The sequence below is a fragment of the Crinia signifera genome, chromosome 9 (genome assembly GCF_055691185.1).
Source record: "Crinia signifera chromosome 9, ASM5569118v1, whole genome shotgun sequence".
Taxonomy (NCBI): Eukaryota; Metazoa; Chordata; class Amphibia; order Anura; family Myobatrachidae; genus Crinia; species Crinia signifera.
The window spans coordinates 107,546,040-107,571,004 of NC_139225.1; the positions used below are offsets into that span (position 1 = coordinate 107,546,040).

A 24,965-nucleotide genomic window follows, 5' to 3' on the forward strand; every position below is an offset into this window, starting at 1 on the left:
ACAGCATTGTGTGACATTCCTTTTCAGAGCATTGTAATCGGGGAATCCATCACTGGAAGGTCGGCTATTTTCCAGTAGTCTTGCTCTGTCACGTTTGTTTCTAAATTTACCCTCTATAGCAGTTTCATGGGGACTATAGGGGGTTAAAGGGGATTATATTAAATAAATATTTTGTTTTAAATACATTGTGCTTTTACGTACACGAGACTGATATTTGTCTATGTTAGACCAATAACATTTAACCCCTTACCGACGCAGCATGTTTTTGCCTTTCTGACAGAGGCCTTTTTTTCAAATCTGACATGTATCACTTAAGTGGGGATAACTTTTTTTTGCTTTTACTTATCCCAGTGATTTTGAGATTGTTTTCCCGTGACACATTGTACTTTAAGTTAGTGATAAATTTTGGTCGATACAGTTTTTTTTTTTTTTTGTGAAAAATACCAAAATGTCGTAAAAAAAATGAACATTTTGCAATTTGCAAAATGTTACATTTTCTGCTTGTGAGACAAATAATCATACCACTCAAAATAGTTAATAACTAACATAGACCATATCTAAACTTTATTATTACATCATTATTTCAACTTTCTTTTATTTTTTTTGGACGCTAGGGGGCAGCAGAGTCTAAATTTTACACATCACACAGTAAACGCTGCTTTTGGCTGTTCACGTTTGAACAGCCAATCGCAGCGATCGCCCATGGCGGGGGGCATCGCTGCCCCCCCTGGGCAATGAGGGAAGATGTCTGCTGTCAGGGACAGCAGACATCGTCCCTCTGTCACCGCGTCCCTAGACGCGGTGACACTTTGAAGTCATGACGTACATTTACGTCGTGTCGGGAAGTGCATCCCGACCATGACGTAAATGTACGTCAAATGTCGGGAAGGGGTTAAATTAAATTGTTCTCTTTATGTAAAAGTTGATGTTGCTTCTAAATGAAATAACATTTCCCCCTGCAGACTAGGGACGGCCATCGACCATCGATGATTCAAAATCATTGACGGTTTATGGACAATGTCGAATACTTTTGCCATTGATTGGGAGAACCAGATGATTTCCCTCCATCGATGGCACAGCAAAACCGATGTTTTTTTTTATCAAAGTGCCGAGACAGAGAGCATAGCTCCATGTCCAGACATTTGTGAAGCCCCGCCCTCACATCCTGATTGGCCCACGGCCAGTCAGTCAAAGAAAATGGATGACCATTGATAGGTAAATCCATGATTGTCATCCATGGCATAGCTTGTAACTATGGATGTCTGAATGCAGCATCACCATCAATGGCAACCATCGCTGGTGACTGCACTGATGGCCATCTCTACTGCAGACTCTACTCCCGCATTTATATATTGCACCCATACCAGCCAACTGTCCCGACTTCAGGTCAGCGCCCAGAGAGGCTGAGGGTAGACCAGTAGCTGCTGGAATGCTGTGCTCATCCCCAGCATGAAGAGAAAATGGGGCATGTCCCTAAAACAGCATACACCAGAGGGTGTAACCTAACAGACATCAAGTAACCCCCCCTTTCACTTAATCCAGCGTCAAAGAATATTATTAGTGTCTAACAGTATGCAATGGAAGTGCCATCTGGGGAAGGAAGCTACAGCCTTCTTTGGACCCAATAACCTTTCCAATCTTATTCAAGCCTACTCAGAAGGCCTGATTTTCCTGAGCATTTTGAAATGCTAGATCTGTATGTAATAAACCCACATCCATTCATCACCTTATTATTCTGATAGGTGTACCACCTAGTGTAATCTAGCTATCAGATGCCTATCACTGCCGAACCAGCTAAGCTGCTTTGTCATGAGAGGTCAGCTGACGTCCATGAGTTGGAGAATGCAGTATGGTGGGAAATAGACAAAGCCCATAAACATGCTTCATAAAACAGTGCGAGTATTCTACCTTTGCTTCAGAAGCTACGCTATTGCTACCCTTATAAAGACTGCATACAGTTAAGGTATCTTAGTCATTACCGATTTGTACTGCCACCTGCAGCCTGCAGCTGCTATTGCAATGGATCCTAACAGACCTCATCTGTTTGTGTCATAGGCCCAGATGTACTAAGATTGAAAAGTGATAAAATGGAGAGTGATAAATATCATGTTACAGGCTGTGTTTGAAAATGACAGTTATGAGCTGATTGGTTGTGGTTTATCACTTCATTTATCACGTTTTAAGGCTTCATACATCTCCCCTAATGCTTTTAGTCTACATGCACTGCAGTTTCTGAATTTGGCCCTTCCCACCTGACCCCGATTCCCCTTCAGACTATGGGTGGGATGTACTAAAAATTAAATGCGAATAAATCCCTGTATTTTAGCCGCATTTTCCGTATGTAATAATCCCTGGCGGTTGGGGTTTCGGTGCGGAGGGTAATGGTCTATTGGCCTATGGGCTTCTTTTGGCATCTTCCTGAGGGGATCTGATATGGAACCCTCCCAACATACCCTCTAGAAGCCTATTTTCTTCTTTTTGCCCCTCCTTACGCGGCACAGAGCGTCTAGAACAGTGCTACTAAATAAATGCTAAAATTGAGGATATTTTTGTTTATCGTGATATTGTACTTCTATGGAAACTGATATTTGATATTGTGTTTTTTTAAATAGGTTCTTGACTGCTGTGATACAAGTGCATACTTTCTAGCTAACCAGCAAATGGACAAGTGCCAGTCAAGAGATGGGGCACTGAAGGCTTTACAAGATGTAGAGATGTTTCTAGACAGCTCCACCCTGGACTTGAGTTTTGATCCACAAACGTTAGAGTACGATTTTGAATCCATTCTAACGGATGAGCTGAAGGTACCAAGTCCTATTCCTTGTGTCCTGCTGGGTTAGACATGTTCCTTGCTCATTCCCTTCCAAACTATTTAATTTTCTCATATTTTTTTTATTCGGTTTGGTATAAGAATCCCTAAGAATCCTTATTTATATGGCTGTACATTACGCCAAACACTGCATTTATATCAGTATTTAATTAATTAATAGACATACATGTTAAAGTGCTCACACACTAGAAAGATCTGCGATCTTAAGACATGCGTATAAAGTAGCCTTGAAATCTTTTGTCTGTCCTGGACAAAAGATTATGGGCACCATAAAGGACACTTGAGCAGTAAGGTCATTATAACTTTAGTTTACAGGTGTTGCTTTCTGAATATGTCATTGAAGAAGCTTAATCTGAGTTGGGGAAATCTGGTTACAGCATGATAGCCAGGCAACTGGATTTGTGTCGCTGGGTGTCCCCATCGTAATTATGGACGGGCAACTGACATCACCGGATGTCAGCTGCCCGCCCTGTTCACGTACCAGGGTGCCGCATATTTAAGACACCAGAAAGTGACTTAGATTTGGGAATGCCTTAGAATTCATTCGATGGTCGGTGACATCAAATGATTTTGTCCCCGCATGCAAGGCTGTGAAAGGATGTTTATGCAAAAAATCCATTCACATGGGTACGGGGACATTCGCCGTATGAGGAGGGGGCGGACTTTTGTGTGGGCGGCGTTTGGTTGGCTTTGCGAGTCAACTAGAATGACCTCCAGATTCTGAAAGTCATTTTGTACATTTTAATTTTGTGCATGAAACCCATCAAAAAGCAATGATGTCACTATCTTAGTTGTGCAATAATGGGGGGCTACTGTAATTTGTCATACTCTGGGTAAAACTATGAGGAGGGGGATAGGCACCAAGAAGGGGGGTTAGGTTTAGGCAGAAGACTTCAGGCGTTAGGATTAGGCAGTAGCAGGGCGATGTTTTACGGACGCATTTCTGCAGATGCAGGGTGTGGTGGCGGATCAGGCGACTCCCCCGTGGGAATGCCCGGCATTTCATGGACATACCCATGAGAACGCTGGGCGTTACGATGTAAATCGCCTGGTGACGCAGATGGGGGGGGGGGGGCGGTGTGACATCACCAGATGTCAGCTGCCTGTCCACTTCCTCCTGAGGGTGCACACATATCTAAGTGACCTGAGACGCCCATTCGCAGCCAGTGCATGCAAACCTGCGCTGTGAGGGTGGGTTGTTGGTGACTTTTCAAGGCTCAACCAGAATAACCCCCTTAGTGTTGAGCTGTGGGGGTGCGGAGGGGATAGCGTTAGGCTGCTGGAAGGGAGGGTTAGGAGGCAGGGAGAGGGTAAGTATTTTTACTTGACCCCTGTCGGGATTTTCTCCCTTGGGATGCCAGTGTCTTAAATCCCAGTGATCCCACTTGCAGTGAGCCAATATTGCAGGCAGCGATTTAATAATGAGTCTGTAGCACAAACCCTAATAACTACCTGTGGCATTTTAGTGCTCCGTGATCTAATTCATTGTATTGTAACATCAGGCTCAAATCCAAGCTGCTCACATGAAGATTGAAAATATCCGAGTTCTGTTTGACAACCGTCAGACCTGCCTGAAGAAGCTGGCTGATAAGCAAGTGCGGCCGGTGCAGTTAGTGGCTCCTCGGCCTGAGAATCCTCCCAGGGCAAAATCACCACTATTCTCCCCAAAGCATGGTAATTTGTTTCTGTAATATGTCTTCGCACCACACATGTGAGTAGGATATTTGATATTGTGTAAAGTGAGGAGACCTGTCTGGTCGTGAACTATACTAGTTACCTTTTGCATCAGAAGCAACTAAATAAGTTTTAATGAATAAGTCTTGGCACTTTGAGAAATCTTTAAACATCTTAATTTTAAAATGAGTGAAACCATACCCTCCAACATTTGAGGGGCAGAAATCAGTACACATGTAGGAAGGGGGCGTGGCCACCGGTAAATTAGGCGTGGTCACGGGTAAAGTGGTCGTGGTCACGCCCCCTTTCCGAATGTGTACTGGGCAGTTTTCTTTCCCCATATTATTCTTTCTTGTGGTCCGAGACAGTGTTAGGTACCACAGTGGCCCTGGGGGGGATGTGACTGTCACATGGTGGCTTGGTGGGCTGCTGGCATATTAAATCAGCATATTTAATATACTTATTTTTTAAATAAGTATATTAAATATACTGATTTAATATGCCAGCAGCCCACTACTAAGCCACCATGTGACATGAGCTCTGCAGATACAGGTGCAACACGATGCTGGATACTTAGAAGACTGACTCACTCAGCTGGAGTGATAATTACAGTGCAGCCTACACCTACTTGCTGCAGAGGATGATCGATCAGCTGTGGCAGGCAGCGGCTCCGGACCGGGACGGTGACGCGGCCGCTGCATCCTCCTGGATAGATCCCCCCCTCATGCGTGCCCCGGCTGGCCAACGCATCCGCTCTGGCCCTACATGATTTGCGCCTCAGCTCTCTGTCATGCGCAGACAGTGAGGGCAGAGTCTCTCATCCTTCCCCTGAGTGCAAAGAAGAAAAGGGGGGTACACTGCGCTGAAATAATGAAATATATTGAACAATAGAATATACAATAGAATAAACAATGTGTGCCAATGGAACGTAAAAAATATATATGTATTTATTTTTTAAAAAGCATGAATAAAAACAAGGGGTGTGACATAAAATATTATGAATTCCCCAGATGGAATAAGTGGAGGGGTGTTAAAAAATAGTCCAGTAGATACGGTACCGTATTTGTAGCCACTAGTTAGTGTATCCGTTCCTATATTGTCTCCTCATGAGTAGTTGGGATGTATTTAGAACAAATGTCCAGAGTCACCCGCGGTAGGAGTAAGTGTGGAGTGTTAAACTCCTCTTAGAATGGATGTCCTCCGTTCGGGTCTTTGTCCTGGATGGGTCCTTTGTAGGGTTCCCAATGGGTATCCGTGATGTTATAGGATATTATCAAATAAGAGACTGGTCCGGATCAAGGCAATAAAAGTGGCAAGGGTCCAAAACTGGATAGGGCACCCACTTGGTTCACCAACGCGTTTCGCCAAGAATTGGCTTTATCAAGGTGTATATGGTCTTGTCACTGGGGGGTTTATATACCCACTGGTTTGTCACCATTCCTATTGGCACATGTGCAAACAATAAAGTTACCTAAACAATCAAAACGTATTTGTATCTAGATGAGGGGCATGAGCAGGAGAGACTAGACATAGTTATTATACATAGATGCAAAAACGAGTGTTGTAAAGGGTTTAAAAACCTTAAAAACTGTAAAGTATCAACCGGATGTTGATACTAGCGTCCTTTGGAACGCATAGAGCTTCCGGAGGAGGCCGTGCTTCCTGTGTATGGAACGCACGGCACTTCCGGGTGGTATCACGCAATGCGTCTTCATTATTGCTGTGAATGACGCGGCGAATACCGGGTACGTCAGGGGGCGGAACATCTTCTGTGGAGCGCATGGTGTTCCTTATTGCGCTCCACAGTGGCCATATTTAAACCAACGATTTTGTGCAGGAAATCATGCGGACGCCATCTTAAGTAAGGGAAGACGGCGTCTGCAATTATATATGGAAAGGTTCTAATTTTCCAGTAAGACAGCGTTGCTTGTTTGATTAATGCAAAAGCATATAAGGTTATGTATACCATCAGACATTTAAGTAAAGAGATTTTTTTCAAGAGATATAAATAATCAGTATAGAGAAAATATATATTAATAAAGGAAATAATAAATAATAAGAGAGGTACATATACTCTAATGATATATAAGTAAACAAAACACAGTTTTTTGCATAATGGTCATCAATTGGTATATATTTGTCAGACATTAAATACAAGAAAGATAAAAAGATATATAAATGATAAATGTGATGTTAAAAAGAGCTGCAGAATGTGTTATTAATAATCCCTGATTTTTAACCTATCTTGTAAGCAGGGGTATATTGATTAAATTACGTTATTCTAAACAGAGAGGGAAGGGGGGAAACCTTCCCATTTATAAAAGGAGAAAAAAGAGAGAGAGAGTGAGAACGAGAAATAGATATAAATAGATATTTTAAGTATGTATTACTGTAGTATCTTAACAATCCTATACAGTGTCATAAATTATCTCAAATATTGTGTATTGGGTCCTATTCAGAACACCATAATATAGGGAACACTTTTTGTACACTATGGTATTTATTTCTGTTTTAGTGAGTATTTGTATATATTGGCCACAAATTGGGATAAGAGAAAACTAATGGGGGTGGGTGGGGTGGGTGGGGGGGTAACTGTTATGGGGAAGAATGGAGGAAGCTGGAAAAGGATTATTGTGAGGAGATGTTAGACAAGAGAAAGCTTAGTTTATAATGGTGTTGAGTTCTACTGCCTCATTGAGGCCCTCTGGATATACAGTGCGAAGTCTGTACATCCAGTAGACCTCTTGTCTACAAAGTCTGCTGAAGCGATCTCCGCCTCTAGGGGTTCTTGAGATGTGTTCTAGACCTATAAGGGTGAGGCCTTCTGGATTCCCAGCATGTTTCTCAAGGAAATGTCTCGGTATGCGCAGGGTGCGGCACTGCTGGCACGTGACATCATGATGTCATGCAATGGCCGCCGCAATGCACTCATGGGAACGGAGGGAGGGGAGAGCCGGCGCACCGCAAAGGGCAGCAAGCAGCGGGGCTAAGGAACTGCTGAGCTGAGCGGCAGCCAGGAGAAGGAGGAATGCACTTTTTCACGGCGCACTGGAAAAACGGTACATTCGGTGCAAAATTATTTTGCCGGTACAGACTGTTAAAAAACAGTACTGTACCGGCAAAATCAGTACAGTTGGAGGGTTTGGTGAAACATGCAAATTGTCTTAATGCTCAGTGTAAACTCTCCCTGTGATCCAGGCTAGCGTGCCGGACAAATCAGTCTTGTGCTGAGATGATGTGTTGCTCCCCGGCCAGCAAAACTGGGCATGTGCTACTGATCATTTCTATATTACCCCACATATCTCTGTATTATCACACTTCCCCACATTCATACATGGGGGAGAAGAGGTATCAGCACACATAACGTGTTCCCCTCCTACCCCCATACCGACCGTTAATACATCAACCACCGAATATGAAAAATTACGGGAGCTGATTGGTTGGTACCAACTCCAAGGCTGAGTACATAGACCTCATAGGCTGGTATGGGTCATCTTTCAACCACATTTACCATAACCCCCAAATATTAATCTCATCAATTCTAAGGTGATCACAAATTGTGGTCAATCCAGGGCACAAATGCAAATTTATGTAGCTGCACATTACCCAGAGTGATGAGCTCCTGCCAGACAGGTGCTGATAGATGTGGGTATACTTTACACTCTCGTCTTTCTCTCTTGTGATACAACCAAAGCTTGCTTTATATAATGATTTAATGAGTGTAAAGAGTAACTATATGTTGTGCACTTTGGAACATCTGCTCCTTTATAAGGGGTATCCAATGTCCCTGACGGCAAGCAGTGCCGATAGCTTGCCATCAGAGTATTCTACTCTCTCCCCTTCACTCACCATTTCCACCTCGCTGGTTTCATTTAGCGAAGTGGAAACGGCGAGTGTGGCCATTGAAACGGCGGAAATTCTGTTGACTTGCTGCACTGAATACGGCGAAGGGGTTGGACACGACAGGGGCTTTTCCTCACCAAAAATAAGCCACCCTCGCCGTAGAAAATCCCCACACCGTGGCATTGAATGCCGCCCATATGTTTCTAAGGTAGAATTTCATGATTTTGAGTTATTCCTGTGATGTAGTTACCAACATAATTAGTTTAGTCAGCCAACATTGGTTTTAGTTAGAGCTCCCCTTATGGACATTGTCTGACTAAATATGTATTGTAAACACATCTAATTGTATAGGTATTCGGGCAATGGATCTACGATGTCTAGATCGACCATGTTATAGGCGACCACGCTTCGTTGAACGCCTAAAGATAGTCAACAACGTCTAGATCAACAGTAATGGAAGTTAGATGCCAGCAAGGGGACACTGTGCACATATACAGTGTCCATGGGACCTCCTGTGACATAGGGCACCAAAAAATTTGAAAAACTCATGTAGACCATGTGACCACACTCCCGTCGATCTAACGTTGGCGTCTAACCTTTGTTACTGTTGATCTAGACATGGTCGACTATTTAAGGCATTTAACTAGATGGGTTCGACTAAGGGTGGTAGACCATAACATGGTTGATGTAGACAGCTTTGATCCGCTATACCATTGTATATGCGCACTTACTGTATGCTTTCCCGCTCTCTTGATGTAGTCAAATGTAATGCTGTTTTTCTGATCCTGAAATAAAGGTATGGATTTCAATTCAAGTCTGAAGTTCTCATTTGACATAACATTGCCAGGGAAAAGGACCACAAGGAAAATGCAAAGTTCCCGCAAGGTAACCAAAGCAGTGGAAAAATGCATGCCTAACCACCATCAGGACGTCTATAGAACAAGCTGGACTGATGCACTCACTTATTTAGTAACACAGAGCAGAGGTGGATGTTGTGCTGTAACCCATAGCAACCATGAACATGGAAATCTTGTAGTTCAAACATATTTTTGAAAATCTCAACGAAGTTGTTATAGGTTACTTAGCACGTGTTCCATAAGCATGTTTTATTAAATACGTCCATTGTGGTTTTCTGGCATGTTTCACAATATGCTATAATCTGCAATACTCAATAGTCATTGGCTGCTCATTTCTGAATATATTAGGCCTCATTGTCCCATCTGGGCACCATTGGGTCATGTGGAGATAATCACAATTCATTTTTTTACACGGAAATCATCACAAAGTCAGTTTACAGCATATTTCAGCATTCACAAATGTCCTTGAATAATAACGGTCATTAATAATGCAATGCATTCATTCTGCAGTGGTAATCTGCTTAGTTATGTGAGTGATGGAGATCAGACTTTGGTCACTGAGAAATGATGTATTAATGTGCCACCAGGTGTCCAATATGCAGTAATGAATGATCTTTTTGACAATCTCTTGGCCATCATGAACATATTGTTAGTTAGTTAGTTATATAATGTATAATCTTATTTTATTTAGTTATTATTATTATTATTATTATTATTACACTTTATTTATAAGGCCCCACAAGGTTTGATACGCCGTACATAGGGCACATATTAGGACAGTGATGGCTAACCTTGACACTCCAGTTGTTGTTGAACTACACATCCCAGCCCTGCTAGAGTTTTACTATTGGCCATGCTAAAACTGATGCAGGGCATGCTGGGATGTGTAGTTCAATAACAGCTGGAGTGTCAAAATTAGCCATCTCTGTATTAGGACAATACAGGGTACACAGAACTAAACGGTAACAGCAAATTTTTGCAGGCACATCATGGGGTGGGACACTCCCCAGTGCTGGCTGACCCACACAGTCTGCCGCCATGGGTTGTAGTTTAATGAGTCCTCGCTTAGCTATAACCCACCCTGAATCAGGTCCCAAGACCTTTAATTTGGTATATGATGAGCCCTGCTCAGACAACAGCATCATAGAAATATGTCCTACTGCTATTAATATATAGATGTTAAGTCACAACACAGTGTATATGATATGTCACATTATAATCTTGCAGAGCAGCACTGGCGTATTTGAGAGCAGTGTGTATGGTTATCACAGGCCCCCGGGGTCCACGGTGGCCCCACACTGCACTTACCTATCAGATTTCTGCCGCATCATTTTCCCGGACCCCTGCACATGCTCAGTAGATAACACAACAAGGTCTTATTCTATAGGAGAAAAAGACAAGGGCGCCTATATGGAAGCTGATCCTCTAAGTAAGGCTGCTGTTCAATTTAGGGGTAGTCAGACCCTAATAGTATTGTACCAAGAAGAAGAAAAAAATAGAGAACAGCGCCTCGTCACTACAATGAAATACACACCACCAATGGTTAAAAATAAAAATAGGTTTTATATTATTCAAAAATAGCAATTAAATATATTTATATAACAATTAAAATTAAAACAATAATTATGCTGACTCCTGGATGGTTCGATGGTATATACCAATAAATCAATGTATAAACAAGGGGTACATGCACATTACCAACGGACTGGATGGTGGGTCACTGTCCATGAATGGGGGAAGTGGAAGAATAAACACAGGTCCTCTCTAGTAGTGTGGTCTCCTGATGTCAGACCGCTGGAGGTAGCTGTGAAATGGTCCGGAAATTTTATCTTGGGTGGCCCAAAGGTCCTCTCTGGTGATGCGGTGCCCCTGAAGCCGCTGGAGGGTGCACAATGGAGCCGCAAGGTGATGGTATGATGTCCTTGCTTGTGATGGTAAGTGGTGCCCAATTTCACCTGGGGTTATCCGGACAGGAATGCCGGATCAGGGCTGGGAGATAATTCTCCACAAAAAGGAGGATGGTGACCATATTCGTCCAGAAGGTAGAATGGCAGTCCTTCATTATAAGGCTTTGAGTCCAGGGGTGAGTGAAACACCTGACGCGTTTCACTACTGGCTGTAGCTTTATCAAAGGTGATTCAGGGGCACCGCATCACCAGAGAGGACCTTTGGGCCACCCAAGATAAAATTTCCGGACCATTTCACAGCTACCTCCAGTGGTCTGACCTCAGGAGACCACGCTACTAGAGAGGACCTGTGTTTATTCTTCCACTTCCGCCATTCATGGACAGTGACCCACCATCCAGTCCGTTGGTAATGTGCATGTACCCCTTGTTTATACATTGATTTATTGGTATATACCATCGAACCATCCAGGAGTCAGCATAATTATTGTTTTACTTTTAATTGTTATATAAATGTATTTAATTGCTATTTTTGAATAATATAAAACCTTTTTTATTTTTAACCATTGGTGGTGTGTATTTCATTGTAGTGACGAGGCGCTGTTCTCTATTTTTTTCTTCTACATGCTCAGTAGACTCTGGGAAAGCGCTGCCGGCTAAAGGGGGCCCAGACAGTCTACACACGGCCTCCCCATCTCTAGAAGCACCTCTGCGATGCAGTTATTTTTTGTTTATCTGATCCTGTACTGGTGTAACTCTGTAAGACTATATAGATGCATAGAATTCTGAGATAAACTGTAGTCCATCAATTGCTAATATATTTCCTTAAATTACTACCCTCTTACCTGAGTGTTATAGCATGTGTTCTGATAATAGAATCTCATGTTCTTGCGACGTTTGTTCACATTTTGAATAATGGTTTATTATTAATGAAAAGTAAAACTCCCCAAAGATAAATATCTATAAATACCCATGAAGTTCTTAAACAAATCACACCTATTTTCTATTATTAGAGCTCTACATCAGTTTCAGTGAGTGCTCTGGGAATCATTTATCACACTCCTGTTTCTTACATCTATTTATTACAACTGACAGTTATTACCAAAACAGCCACATTACTGCCCATAAAGGCTGATTAATAAGCTCCAGAGTGTGTTACGGTTAAAGGCAATGAATACTCAGTATAAGCAATCCTTGTAGGACTGTTACTCAAACACACATTCATCTACACCTAGAGCAACATTTGCTAAGCAGTGGATGGTCCCCAAATGACCAATCCCATCAGGGGGCACTACAAGTACATGACCCTTTTATAGTTCTATCCAGTGCGGAAATGTTTTATTTTATTTTTTTTAATTAAAAAAAAAGAAACAACTGGTGTACCCCACAAACAAGAAACCGACACTAGTGCTTCAGGAAAATCGGGAGACAAAGGGCAGTATTCAATTAGGTATCTGACACTATTTCTCCATTTTCAGTATTCAATGAGGCTGATTCGCCATGTTTTATGGCGATTTTGTGCTATTTTCGTGCTGTAAGGCGATTTTTTTTTGACTAAAACGGTAAATCACCCTATTCAATGACCAGATGGCGAATACATTTCAAGGTTTTTATCGCCATGATTCACCGAGTAGCAATCGCTATCTTTTTATGGTGAAGTGGAATGTGAACTTTTAAAATAAAGTGTTTTGTTTTTTACATTTGGTGTAAAAAAATCAGGAATTTTATTCTGAGGAGGGGCATGCTATTTTTATTCATGTGCTGTAAGCACATGAATATATATTTAATTTAAAAATATATATATATATATATTTTTTTTACACAGAGCAGCCAGCAGGGGGCCGGGAGCCGAGCCGCTCATTAGATATTCATATATTCACTGCACCCGATCATTACATATGCACGATCGGGTGTAGTGAATACCCGGTCCCCTGTTGGCTATCCCGGGGGGCTGCCTGGCTCCCGGGGAGCCCACCTCCCCCCCACAAACGTTCTGGGGCAGGCAGGGAGACTTCCATCTCCCTGCCTGCCACCGTCCTCAGGCTCCCTGCGGCATCACCGCAGGAGTTAAAATTTGCCGGTCAGGGGCAGTGAGCCCCTGACTTGTTGACTACTGGAGCCGGCGAGGCTCCGGAACGCGGCGGGCAGTGGCGAATGTGCAGCGAATCCTAAACAGGATTCGCTGCACATCGTCAAAATTCTCATTGAATACTACCCAAATAGTGTGGAGCCCCACCAAACTTTCCACCTAACACTAGGAAATTGGCCCCTAATCCTAGTGCCTAGTCTGCAGGGTGGGGTGGGGATGGCTAGGTGGCGGAGTATGAGGGTGTGGCGGGATTCCCTCCTTGTGGGGGCTGCATTGGTATTCTGACTGTCGGTCAACCATATGTATCCTGTACCAGGAATACCTCATGGAAGGCATTGCCACCCACCATGGACAGGGCAGGGGTGCTTAATGATCATGGCCAGTGACGTCGACCATGGTAACATAGCATTTATGGGACATGATGAAGAAGTCTGTTCGCACCCAAGATGCTGCACCTATAAATATCAGGGAATTGTGGGAAGCAATCCAGACAGCATGGGTCAATATCTCTCCATAGGTACTTTGTCCATGTGGCAAGTTGCTGCACTTTAACAGGCTAGAGCAGGCTTTCCCAACCACGGTCCTCAAGGCACACCAACAGTGCAGGTTTTGTAGATATCCAGGCTTGAGCACAGGTGACTTAATTAGTATCTGAGTGATTCTGATTGAACCATCTGTGCTGAAGCCTGGATATCACTAAAACCTGCACTGTTGGTGTGCCTTGAGGACCGTGGTTGGGAAAGCCTGGGCTAGAGGGTGTCCTACACAGTATTATACACCTATCCCATGACTTTTGGCACTTCAGTGTATATTTTTAAAAACCCATTAATAGAAATTCAACTACCTTTATCTAATACTGCTTTACTGTGAAATGTCAACATATATGTCTAAAATAGAATCATTTACAATTAAATGTTTCTTAAAAGTATCAAAAGTATAAAATGTAACAACATTGAAAAAGTGCCGTTGGCCCAGATGGATAGATTTCTAATAGTTTTTCATTATACAAAAATATATATTATATAAGCTTTTTCTTAATTGGGTCAAAATTAGCTGTCTTTCATGAAATTGCAAAGAAATTTTAATAGATTAAGGTACCAGGCAAAAACAGGTACATTTCCCCTGAAGCCAGTGATAAACCATGAAAATCTAGCTTCAATATAAATGTGCAAACATAAGCAGCACAAGGGTCCTGATTTTGAGTCCGGAGCATGAGCTGTTCTACCTTACATGTGTTTGAGATGCAGTCTCGGAAAAGTCTTCAAAATGCATAGGGCACTTCAGGGTGGAGACAGGCAGGAGCTAAGCAGATGATTTCTTATAGACACTGATGATGCATCTGCACTGTCTGTATAAAGATGTACCAAGCAGTATCGGAGCGGAGCATCTAAAAACACTGAAAGTAGATGTCTCAGGCCTTGCACATTGAGTCGCACAGCTGAACCCCAGGGAAGCGTTGTAGAGACAGTTTCATAAAGTTGCAGGTGAGTGACCCACAAAGCAGACATGGATTCTACTGTGTGCACCTCACAATCAGACTCTCTTGTATTACCACACCGTTGTTTCTGTGCAAATGCACCTGGCTTTACATGTGAGAGCAACTCCATTTGGCGGCACTAGTCCCCGATCATGGAGGTAATAAGCTATTTCCTGCATTGCTGCAACGTGACAAATCTTGGTGCGTATCATAAAATATAGTAGTAGATGGGGAGCGCAATGAAATATGAAGATGCTGCCTACTAAACCATATAGGAGGAACACCACTTCCTCAGACAGAATATAACACAAAAATGGTAAGCTTGGCGCAACCTTCATACAAGATGGAAGTGATGAATGAAACACAATTGTATTACAAATGAATTCATACATTTCATATGGATCACAGCATAGAGAAGAGATCATTTTCTAATTTAGGGCAATCAGGGTTTTTGCCGTCACAAAAATATGCATGGGATTTTTTTTTTTTTTTATTAGCTAGGGTGGGGGTGGGGGGATTGTATACCACAACACAAATATCCAGGGATCTTTTGGTACCAGTGCTTTTTGGAGGAAAGTCAGTAGGCCATGAACCAAGTAACAGTAGGACAGGTCCACTATATAAGTATCATTGAACCCCTGCAGCCATACTCCCACCAACATCCAGCTCTTTTTCTTTTTAAATATTTGGTACTCTTTACTTAGAAGGGCGCCCATCTCGGCCATCTCGGGCATTGAATGCACTAAAAAATCAGGTGCGATGCGACAGACGAGATGCCCGAGATTTCCCATAGGGAACAATGTTAAATGTCTCAATTGACCCGATTTTCCTGTTCAATGCCTCAATTGACCCAATTTTTCCATAGGAAACAATGTTAAATGGGCCACAGAGGCCAAATAGGCACCCTGAAGTGAATAATGGCCACCCGAATTGTTAACGCCACCCCACGATCAACGTCAACCCGATGCGTGGCGAGCGCAGCGGTACGCGTCCTACGACCTTTTCATACCCCCACTATCCACGTCGGCGTGGAGTTGAGAATAGAAAGTGTGGCGAGCGCAGCGAGCCACCGAGCCCGAAGCGTGGCGAGCGCACGCGGATACCTTCACAGGTATCCGCGTCCCCTTGCGGGCTTCACAGCTGTCCGCGTACCCTCGTGGGGCTCGCTGCGCTCGCCACGCTTTATACACTTCAGGGTGCCTATTTGGCCTCTGTGGCCCATTTAACATTGTTTCCTATGGAAAAATCGGGTCAATTGAGGCATTGAACAGGAAAATTGGGTCAATTGAGACATTTAACATTGTTCCCTATGGGAAATCTCGGGCATCTCGTCGGTTGATCGCACCCGATTTTTTAGTGCATTCAATGCCCGAGATGCCCGAGATTTTTTACTAACGATGCCCACGATCAAAATCGTGGGCGCCCTTCTAAGTAAAGAGTACCAAATATTTTAAGACATAACTTTATTTAACCTGAGCAAATGTTTTTAGATGGACAAGCTCATAAATTGAAATTAGTGGTTTGAGCTTTAGGTCATACAAGTTTTTAGGATTTGCACAGCTAGCCACAGACTTCTGGATAAAGGTGCACATGTCAGTCAGTGGTTATGTACCTTAAAATGCCCTCGATGAACAAGTGGCTGCAATTTGTCAAATGAAACAGTAGTGGATTATAATTTTTTTCTATTGAAGCATCAAGTGGCAGATTCACATACAACATATCAAACAATAATACAATTATTAGAAGTCTTATTTTCCACAAGCAATAACAAAATATGATATCAGAGCTACAAAATGCTGGAGTGATAGATTACAATACTGTACATAGAGATAATATACTTCAAAAGTGTATTCTGATCATTTAAAACTATTCAAGCACTAAACAGTTGGTGCCTCACCATTTATACAAGGGACATTTAGCATTAAATCCCAATCTCTCTTAGATATTACATTACAATTTAATTGGGGGATCGGTCGATTCTATCTGTAACATATATTGTACCAGGATGAGTTCTTCACACTGTTCTTTATTTGCATTCTCAATAGAGTCGATATAGCGGCTATGGACGTTCCCCACATAAGAAACAATTTCTCTGTTTTGATATCCCTGTCCAGGAAAACCTCAGCCCATTGCATTCTGAACAAAGGGTGTAATTTAGCTTTAAAAAGTGAAAGTGGGGGTGAGAGACGATGAAGTTTGCAAATGATCCATACTGAGCATAATTCATCTTAATATCATTTAAGGTTCAAAATAAAAAGCATGCATGGTTGTAGTTACAAGGCATTTATTCCAACAGTGCTTTGCTGGTTCTAATGTGTTTACACTGTAAAGGAAATGATGGGAACGTTTCTCATTTCAGATTGAAGTGATGCACGACTATCAAGAGAAGCGAAATTCTTTGCAATTCTTTATTTCAGAGAGTGAAGACAGTTTGGATATACTTAAAGGGTAATTGATGTATGTTTGTGATTTATTGTGTATCCATGTGGTGATGTGGGGGTATTAATAGTGTATCAATTGCATGAGTTCTCCAACTCCCTTACCATCTTATCATATGCCTGGACAGACCTGTCTTTTTTGGGAGAAGCCTGTAGAATACATTACTGTTGTATGGGAAGGTCAACATGAGTGTTTTACCTTTTTTGTCCTGAATTTCGACATAAGTTGATATGGACACCATATCAGTGTACCCGCTGCGCTCGCCATACTTGTCATCCAATTCTGTGTTTGCATGTGTTATTAAACACAGGGGTGAACAGCTTACAGAGTGCTGGTGTAGGGTGGAACAGAAGGATGCCAAGGAGCCCTTTACTGATTCCACAGTCTCCACAGCAGCCCATTGATCCATATTTGATTGTTCAGAATGATCTTTTGGGAAGCCTGGCGCATAAATGATATCACCACACTGGACAACAAAATTCCTGGATGTACACATGACCCATACTGTACCTCTATATTTAAAAGCAAAACAGCCTCTCCAAGATCTGACCAATATACAGTACCCAAACCCTGTGGAGATCCACCATCATGCAGAGCCATGGCCAGTTTTTTATAGTCACTTCAATAATGGGCTTTTGCAGAGATGGAGGTAAGTCAGAGTGGACATTGTGTGTTTTCACACTGAGCATGCTATGGAGTCCAGCTCCTGTGGGTGATTCAGAATTGGACGGAACTCATTCTCAGCTCTTCCTTATCACCCTTGCATTTATCTCTTGTTAAGGCTTAATACATCTGCCCCACTGTAACTGAAATGTAGCAAGAGGTAGCAATACTTTAACTCATAGACAACATTTAGCATGGGAGCTGCAATGGAATTGTTGTCTATTCAGCGTTGTGCATAAAGAGTGCACACTGATAATGATGGCTCCTATGAAACCAAGCATGCGTATAGATGAACTCCGATCTCACATACAACTTTACCTTTTGCTTTATGGATGCAATGTAGGAGCAATTACATCTGACTCACATTCAACTCTGCTTCAGCCCAAATGTGTACAGTCACACCACAATGTGCACCATAAGGAAGTATAGAAACCAACTTGGCCAGACAGCTTGAATGATTTCAATAGCTGAGCAAGTATACGAGCCATTCGTTCTCAACCCAAAAAGGGTCCTGCTTTTCTCTAATTCACTTTACCGAGACCTGGTAATGATCATTTCCTGTTGCCGCTATTTGAGGTAGTAACTTTGACTTGTATGATGGTGGTTGGTAAACTTGGCTAATAACCAAACCCCAGAGAAAGCAAAGGGACTTCTCTTGTGAGACTGCAGAAGATGCTGTATCACCGATATCTGCTGTGGCCCCTGGCTACATACATTCAGGGGATGCTTACGGTTTACGGTGAATATCCTAATACTTGCCTACTTTTCTACAATCCAGAATGGTTCTCCTGCCACCTGGAACCTCAGCATTGTATTGCGGGGGACATGGCCATGATAATGCATTTGTGCAGCCATGACTTTAACTATACTGTTTTCATTTTCCAACAAGATTAAGGGTAATGTGTTGCTTCTTTGAAGGACAGAGGGCCACCCTTGCACCTCCTGGAGATGATTTTTATGTCCCACTTTACAAGCAGTGCTGGCCAGGTGGTGCCACAGCCTATGAGCCACCTGATTTCAGCATTAAGTAGGAGATCCATGCCTGCCGGAGGTCTGCACCTCTCTGAAAGCTGCAGGGTGTGGAGGGATTATATACTTGCTATGCATTTATTCTGTGGAAAGGTGTATCTCCTGGATGTTTCATTGCTGTTTCCTAAACTCATTTTTTATTTTCTTGTATTTCTCTAATAAAGTTACGTTATGTAAAATATTACTCTTACCATATTTCTACTGCATAGTTACCATTACGGATGTTTCCACATACACCTAGCCTCCTTGCACGATAAAAACCTTTTATGTTCGTGCCATTGCCTTGGTGGGACTCGGTAGTGCTGAGCGTTGTTTGACTGTTTCCATAAAAATGCATCTATGTGAATGTGATGCACAAGTAGCTTATGCTGATTAAAATGATATGCAGCATGCCTATATTTAGTGTGTGGCCATGACTGTATCTGCATACTGAATGCACTGTACGGTTCCATTATGTATACAGATAGAGGCATTTTACTGCACACAGAATATAGGCTGCTGTCACTTTAATCAGCAGAATCTGCTTGTGTGTCTTATTCACATAGGCATTTTTGGCAAGAACAGACACCCGGCACGAACAGAGTTGCACCATGCATGTCAACTAGCACCAGGCGTCTCCTGCTGCGTGACGTATTGAGGCAAGATGTATGAGGACACATCTATATATTGTCACAAGTCTATTGATCCTGTTGACTTTGTAATACTTGGACAAGCCACTAAAAATAGGTTTAAAGGTTCCTTTCGTTTTGTTTTGTTCCAGGCATGTCATCCATGAGCTAATAGAGACTGAGCGGATTTATGTAGAAGAACTTTACACTGTTTTATTGGTGCGTTGCTCTGTGATCTTCAGTGTGACTTTTGTTATAGATGCATCATACAGTCCAAATCCACACTATGCTAGTGCTTTTGGGTCATTAGTATTTATTTTACCTTGAGAATTAGAAAAAAAAGTGTATAGTATATACAGTATGCTGCCTGCAACACATGTTTTTAGAAGTAAATTGTCCTTTTAATTGGTGAAATGCCAGATAATAATCAGTTTTGAGAAAGCCTGTAAATGAATTTGCCATGTGACTTCTGTCTAATACAGGGGCCTGTATGTGATGCACAGTACCAGGTCACCATGTAATCCAGCCTCTAGGACTAAAGGGCCACATGCACTAAGCTTCATAAGTGATCAAATCGTCCCGCCCCAAGCAGACAGGGGCACGCCTGGTTTTGCAGGGGTCCGCCTAATGGTTCTATGGCCACACCCACCCGGGCAGCAAGCTCATTGGCAAATTAAAAAATCGCGAAGGTGCTTGCTTCAGGTGTTTGCACATGCGCATCATCACCTATGCACATGCTCAGACCCCCACCATCAAGGATGGGGCAGAATTCGGTGTGCCAACAGATCTGAATCAGCCCTAAATGCGGGTCTCAAGCTCCCTGATGGTCCAGGTTTTAAGTATATTAATGTTCAGTCACAAGTGACTTAATTAGTACCTCAGTTAATTAGATTTAATCATCTGTGCTGACTGAGCCATGTATATACTTAAAAGGTTGTACCATTAAGGAGTCTTGAGGGCTGCATTTGGGAACCTCTGCACTAAAGGGTTTACGAGGGTGGATCAATAAGTACCTGTGTTAAGAATGAAGACAAAATTTTTTATTAATTTTTCAACATAATCTCCTTTCATGGCAATACACCTTTCCCAACGTACCTGCCAATTCTTTGAACCCTATAAAAACTACGATTTGTCAAACTCAGGCTTCTGTCTAGACGATGACCTCCTCGTTTCAGCTGAATTTTTTTCCCATGAGCCATGTTTTCAAATTAGGGAACAGAAAGAAGTTGCAGGGAGCCAAATCTGGCGAGTACGGTGGATGCAGCAACAATTCATAGCGCAATTCATGCAATTTGGCCGCAATAATTCCGGATGAGGGAGCTGGTGCATTGTTGTGGTGGGGAAAAAAATAACTATGAATCAATCTGAAATTTGGTATGGCGTTGTTTGAAAGCGGGTAGTACACGATAGTAATATCAACTTTCCTTAGCAACGCCACCCATCTTCAAACACAGGTACTTATTGATCCGCCCTTGTATTTTTTACGGTGCTGTTTTTCCAAACTGCTGGTTCTCAGCGCTATTTGTTGCAGGATTTAATGCAGCATTTTTTAAAAGGTGAATCCTGTTATTTTGGGCTGCAAAATGTATTTTTTTAACTATGGATGTTGTTTTTGTATTTTATAAAGCAAACACATTAATCTTTACGATAATAAAAATAATACCCAAGATTTACAGTTTAAGTGAATGTGGCTTCTGTATTGTCCAAGCAAAATAAATCTCATTGTATACTGTACATGTGGAAATCACGCCTGTGTCTGCCATCAGAGGATCCCTGTAACTGCACGCAGACCAAATGGTAACAATGTTTATGAGAGAAGTACAGGAAAATGACAAAGTTGGCAGTGCTTTTAGTTACAATTCTATAAACTTTGTTTATAGTTTTTATCTTCTGTCAACTGAATTTACCTAGAGGGCGGCGACAGGGATGACACGTAGTATTTAAGGTGACACAATCTGTCTAAATAAGCACAAAGGAGGGTTACGGAGGGAACAGGGTACAGGGTATGCCAGTCTGGTAATAGAGTAACAGCACTCAATTATGATTGGGATAAACAATACACGTATGGCACATTCACCATAGGACAGAGGGGCAAATGTATTAAGCGTTGTATAGTGGTAACATGGTGATAAAGTGAAAAGTGATAACGCATTGGCTAATAAGCTACTAACTGCCAAAGTACAGGTTGGGATTGAAACATGACAGTTAGGAGCCGATTGGCTGGCGCGTTAACACCTTCCACTTTATCACCACATTATCACTTTGCACGGCTTTATACATCTGCCCCACAGTAACTAGACTTTTCAGTGACCTGTACTAAAAAGAGAATTAGCAGCCCCCCCCCCCCCCCCACCCCATATTTTGTAAATAGAAACATAAAGTGCATGCCCTCGTGGGGGAGGAGAATGACAAAACTGAAGACACACACTTATTATAGAACCCTGCATTAAAATGTATTTGGGCACAAATCCTCTGCCTTTATTAAATAACACTTTTCAATAAACTGCCATACCCGGGATTTGAATGTCAAAACGGTGACATTTAGCTATTTCAGCCTCCATATGAGTGGTGAGGTTTGTAACTATATGAAAATACTTGTACTTAATCAGCATTGAAATTGTGCAGATCCACGTAGTAGTGTGCATCCATACATCCAATCCCCTACAGCCTCCCACTACATAGATCTGCTCAGCTGCAATTGCTGATACTTTTTGCTCAAAGTACAAGGTGAGCTTCATATAGTTAGAATTCTCTATCTTTCTATGCAAGGTTAGGTAGCTTTATGTATTGAGTGTCTGACTACAATACCACAGGCTATGGGTTTGAATCCCAGATATTAAAACAGAAGCACAATTGCCTCTATCAGTGCCCCCTAACCTAAAGCACACTTGGCACCACCCTAGTTATGGCTCTGATGAAATCTAATGCTGCTTTTCCACTGCCTAAACGGGTAATGACCTGGTATTTGTAAACGGGTCTTTAAACGGGTAAGAGCCATAAAGACCCTCTCCCACTGCAGCTCTTAAACGGTAAATTGCCGTTTAAATACCGTATTTGTCACATTCACATTGTGCCCGTTTAAACCACAAAGCAACCCAATTAAAGCCATTGTAAACATGGGCTGTCATTTAAATTGACTTTTCTTGCCCCACTGTACAGTCATCACATGCAGGAAGCCAATCATGTTCTTAACCTTTATTATTATTTCTAAATACCGTTTAAGAGCCTTTCCCACTGGCAAAAAAAACGGCTCTTGAATGGGTAAAACACTGCTTTTTACCCGTTTAACAAATACTGGTATTTGTTAAAAGGGTTAGGCAACCTGGAGCTTTCCCACTGCAGCTCGACCAAAAAGGCTAAAAAAACTGCAATTTACCGTTTAAGAGCTGCAGTGGGAATATAACAAACATTCTTTTTTTTTTGCACTGCTGTATTTTGCAGTCAGCCAATAACTACAGGCAAGTAGCATTACAGGAAGCTGAGGGGGTCATGTTACTTTATTGTATTGTGAATAAATAAACATTATTAACTGTTTTATTAGCAAACGCATGTTTGTTTTTCTAGGGATACAGAGCTGAGATGGAAAACCCAGCTATGATTCAGTTCATGTCACCATCTTTGAGAAATATGAAGAATATTCTGTTTGGAAATATGCCAGAGATATATGAATTCCACAATAAGTAAGGAAACCCATTTATACTGTCAGCCATACCGAAATCCATAGAATAGGCCTTTAAAGTAATTCAAGCTTCATTTGCAACCTAATTCTAAATGGAGTAAAGCTGTTTAGACTTAACATAAAACACTGTGTAATAAAGGCCCATGCACACTAGAAGATTTTCATTTCAAAAGACTTTGCCAAAATCTCTGATAGATATAACTTTCCCGAAAGGAGTGCGTACACACTGAGCTATTTTCCCAAAGAGCTAGAGATTTTCAGGAGGTGAAAGACTTTGCTGAAAATCTTTCATATACAAGGCTATTTACATAATGGGCTGGGTTTGAATTCCAAGGGTGGGGGCAGCTGCCATTTTATTCAGTGCATTTCTTTTCTTGATGCCTGATTCTTTTCTTGATGCCTGACTGACAACTGATCGCTGGGCTGCATAGCCCAGAGATCAGGTACATGCCGCCCCACCGGGGGAAATCCCACCCATGTGCAAGGCTATGATTGTATTTGCAACTGTGCATGTAGGGAGAATTCCGTGCACCTGCGCCAACAGTGTATACTCTACTGCCATAATAAAATTAGGGTTACCACCTTTGTTTTGAGAGATTCCCTTACAGTGGCCCACCCACAGCCCGCCTCTTGACCTGCCTTATCATGTTTTTTTTAAATATTTGCTAATATTCTATTCTTGATTTTGCACACCGTAATGACATTTACACATTATGCCACACCTTGTAATGCCCATTACATGTTATGCCACACACTGCAATGGCTATTACACATTATGCTATACACAGTGATGCCCACTAAGTCACATACTATAATGCCTATTACACATATTGCCACACACTGTAATTCCAATTAAATATTATGCAACACACCATGATGTCCATTACATATTACATCACACACCGCAATGGCTAATACATATTATGCCACATTAGTACCTCTTACTTACATGTTAATTGCTAGGGGTTTCTTGCTCAATGCCATCATCTTCATGCTCGATGCCAGAGCCTTCTTGCTTGATGCCATGGGGTAGTAAAGTGCTCATTGCCAAGGGGGAGTTATGTGTATACGTTACCGCCATTAAAAAACAATTGGTGGCCAGTGGCGGCGGTAACTTATAATGTACAGTGTTGGCCTGTGCAGCAATGTATACCTTGCTGCCATAGAAATTATACATTGGTGGGCAGTGGTGCCAGTAATATATACCGTATATATTAGTGACTTATAAATATGCATTGGTGGGCAGTGGTGCCAGTAATGTATACATTGCTGGCATATGCCAGCAATGTAAATATTACTGGGTTATCATAAATAGCATTGGTGCCCAGTGGTGCCAGTAATATATAGATTACTGGCATGTGCCAGCAATCTATATATTACTGGCTTATATATATACATTGCTGCCCAGTGGTACCAGTAATACATAGATTGCTGGCATGTGCCAGCAATCTATATATTACTGGCTTTAAAAATGCATTGGTGGCCAGTGGAGTTTATATGCTCCACACTGTAGAGCATGGGTCCTCAAACTGCGGCCCTGCAGATGTTTTGAAACTACAAATCTCAGCATGCCTTGCCACAGTTTTGCTATAAGGGAGTGTTAAAACTGTGGCAATGCATGCTGGGATTTGTAGTTTCACAACATCTGGAGGGCCGCAGTTTGAGGACCCATGCTGTAGAGCATAGCAGTAAGCTGGGGGTGGGGCGTTCTGACGGGGGCGAGGTGATCCGCCGGGCTGTGTGGCCTGGCCGGGGAGATGCAGATAAGTGGCGGTGGCGGCGTGGACACGGCGGCAGGGTGAGTATATGCTCTTTCAACCCGGCTGCCATACACACCTGGCGATGATGGCTCAAATATTAGCCATCAGAGGCA

At 42.3% G+C, this 24,965-nt stretch overlaps 1 protein-coding gene across 7 annotated transcripts in view; it reads left to right on the forward strand.

Moving 5' to 3' along the window:
* The window catches only part of MCF2 (MCF.2 cell line derived transforming sequence), a 154,611-nt gene that overhangs the window by 74,822 nt on the left and 54,824 nt on the right, over window positions 1-24,965 (forward strand). For all 7 annotated transcript variants that reach the window (XM_083159469.1, XM_083159470.1, XM_083159467.1 and 4 more), the window contains 6 exons: window positions 2,613-2,804; window positions 4,333-4,504; window positions 9,144-9,232; window positions 17,034-17,122; window positions 19,566-19,632; window positions 22,978-23,093. In XM_083159469.1, coding sequence (XP_083015595.1) covers window positions 2,613-2,804; window positions 4,333-4,504; window positions 9,144-9,232; window positions 17,034-17,122; window positions 19,566-19,632; window positions 22,978-23,093 — 725 coding nt within the window. The remainder of the gene's footprint in view (window positions 1-2,612; window positions 2,805-4,332; window positions 4,505-9,143; window positions 9,233-17,033; window positions 17,123-19,565; window positions 19,633-22,977; window positions 23,094-24,965) is intronic.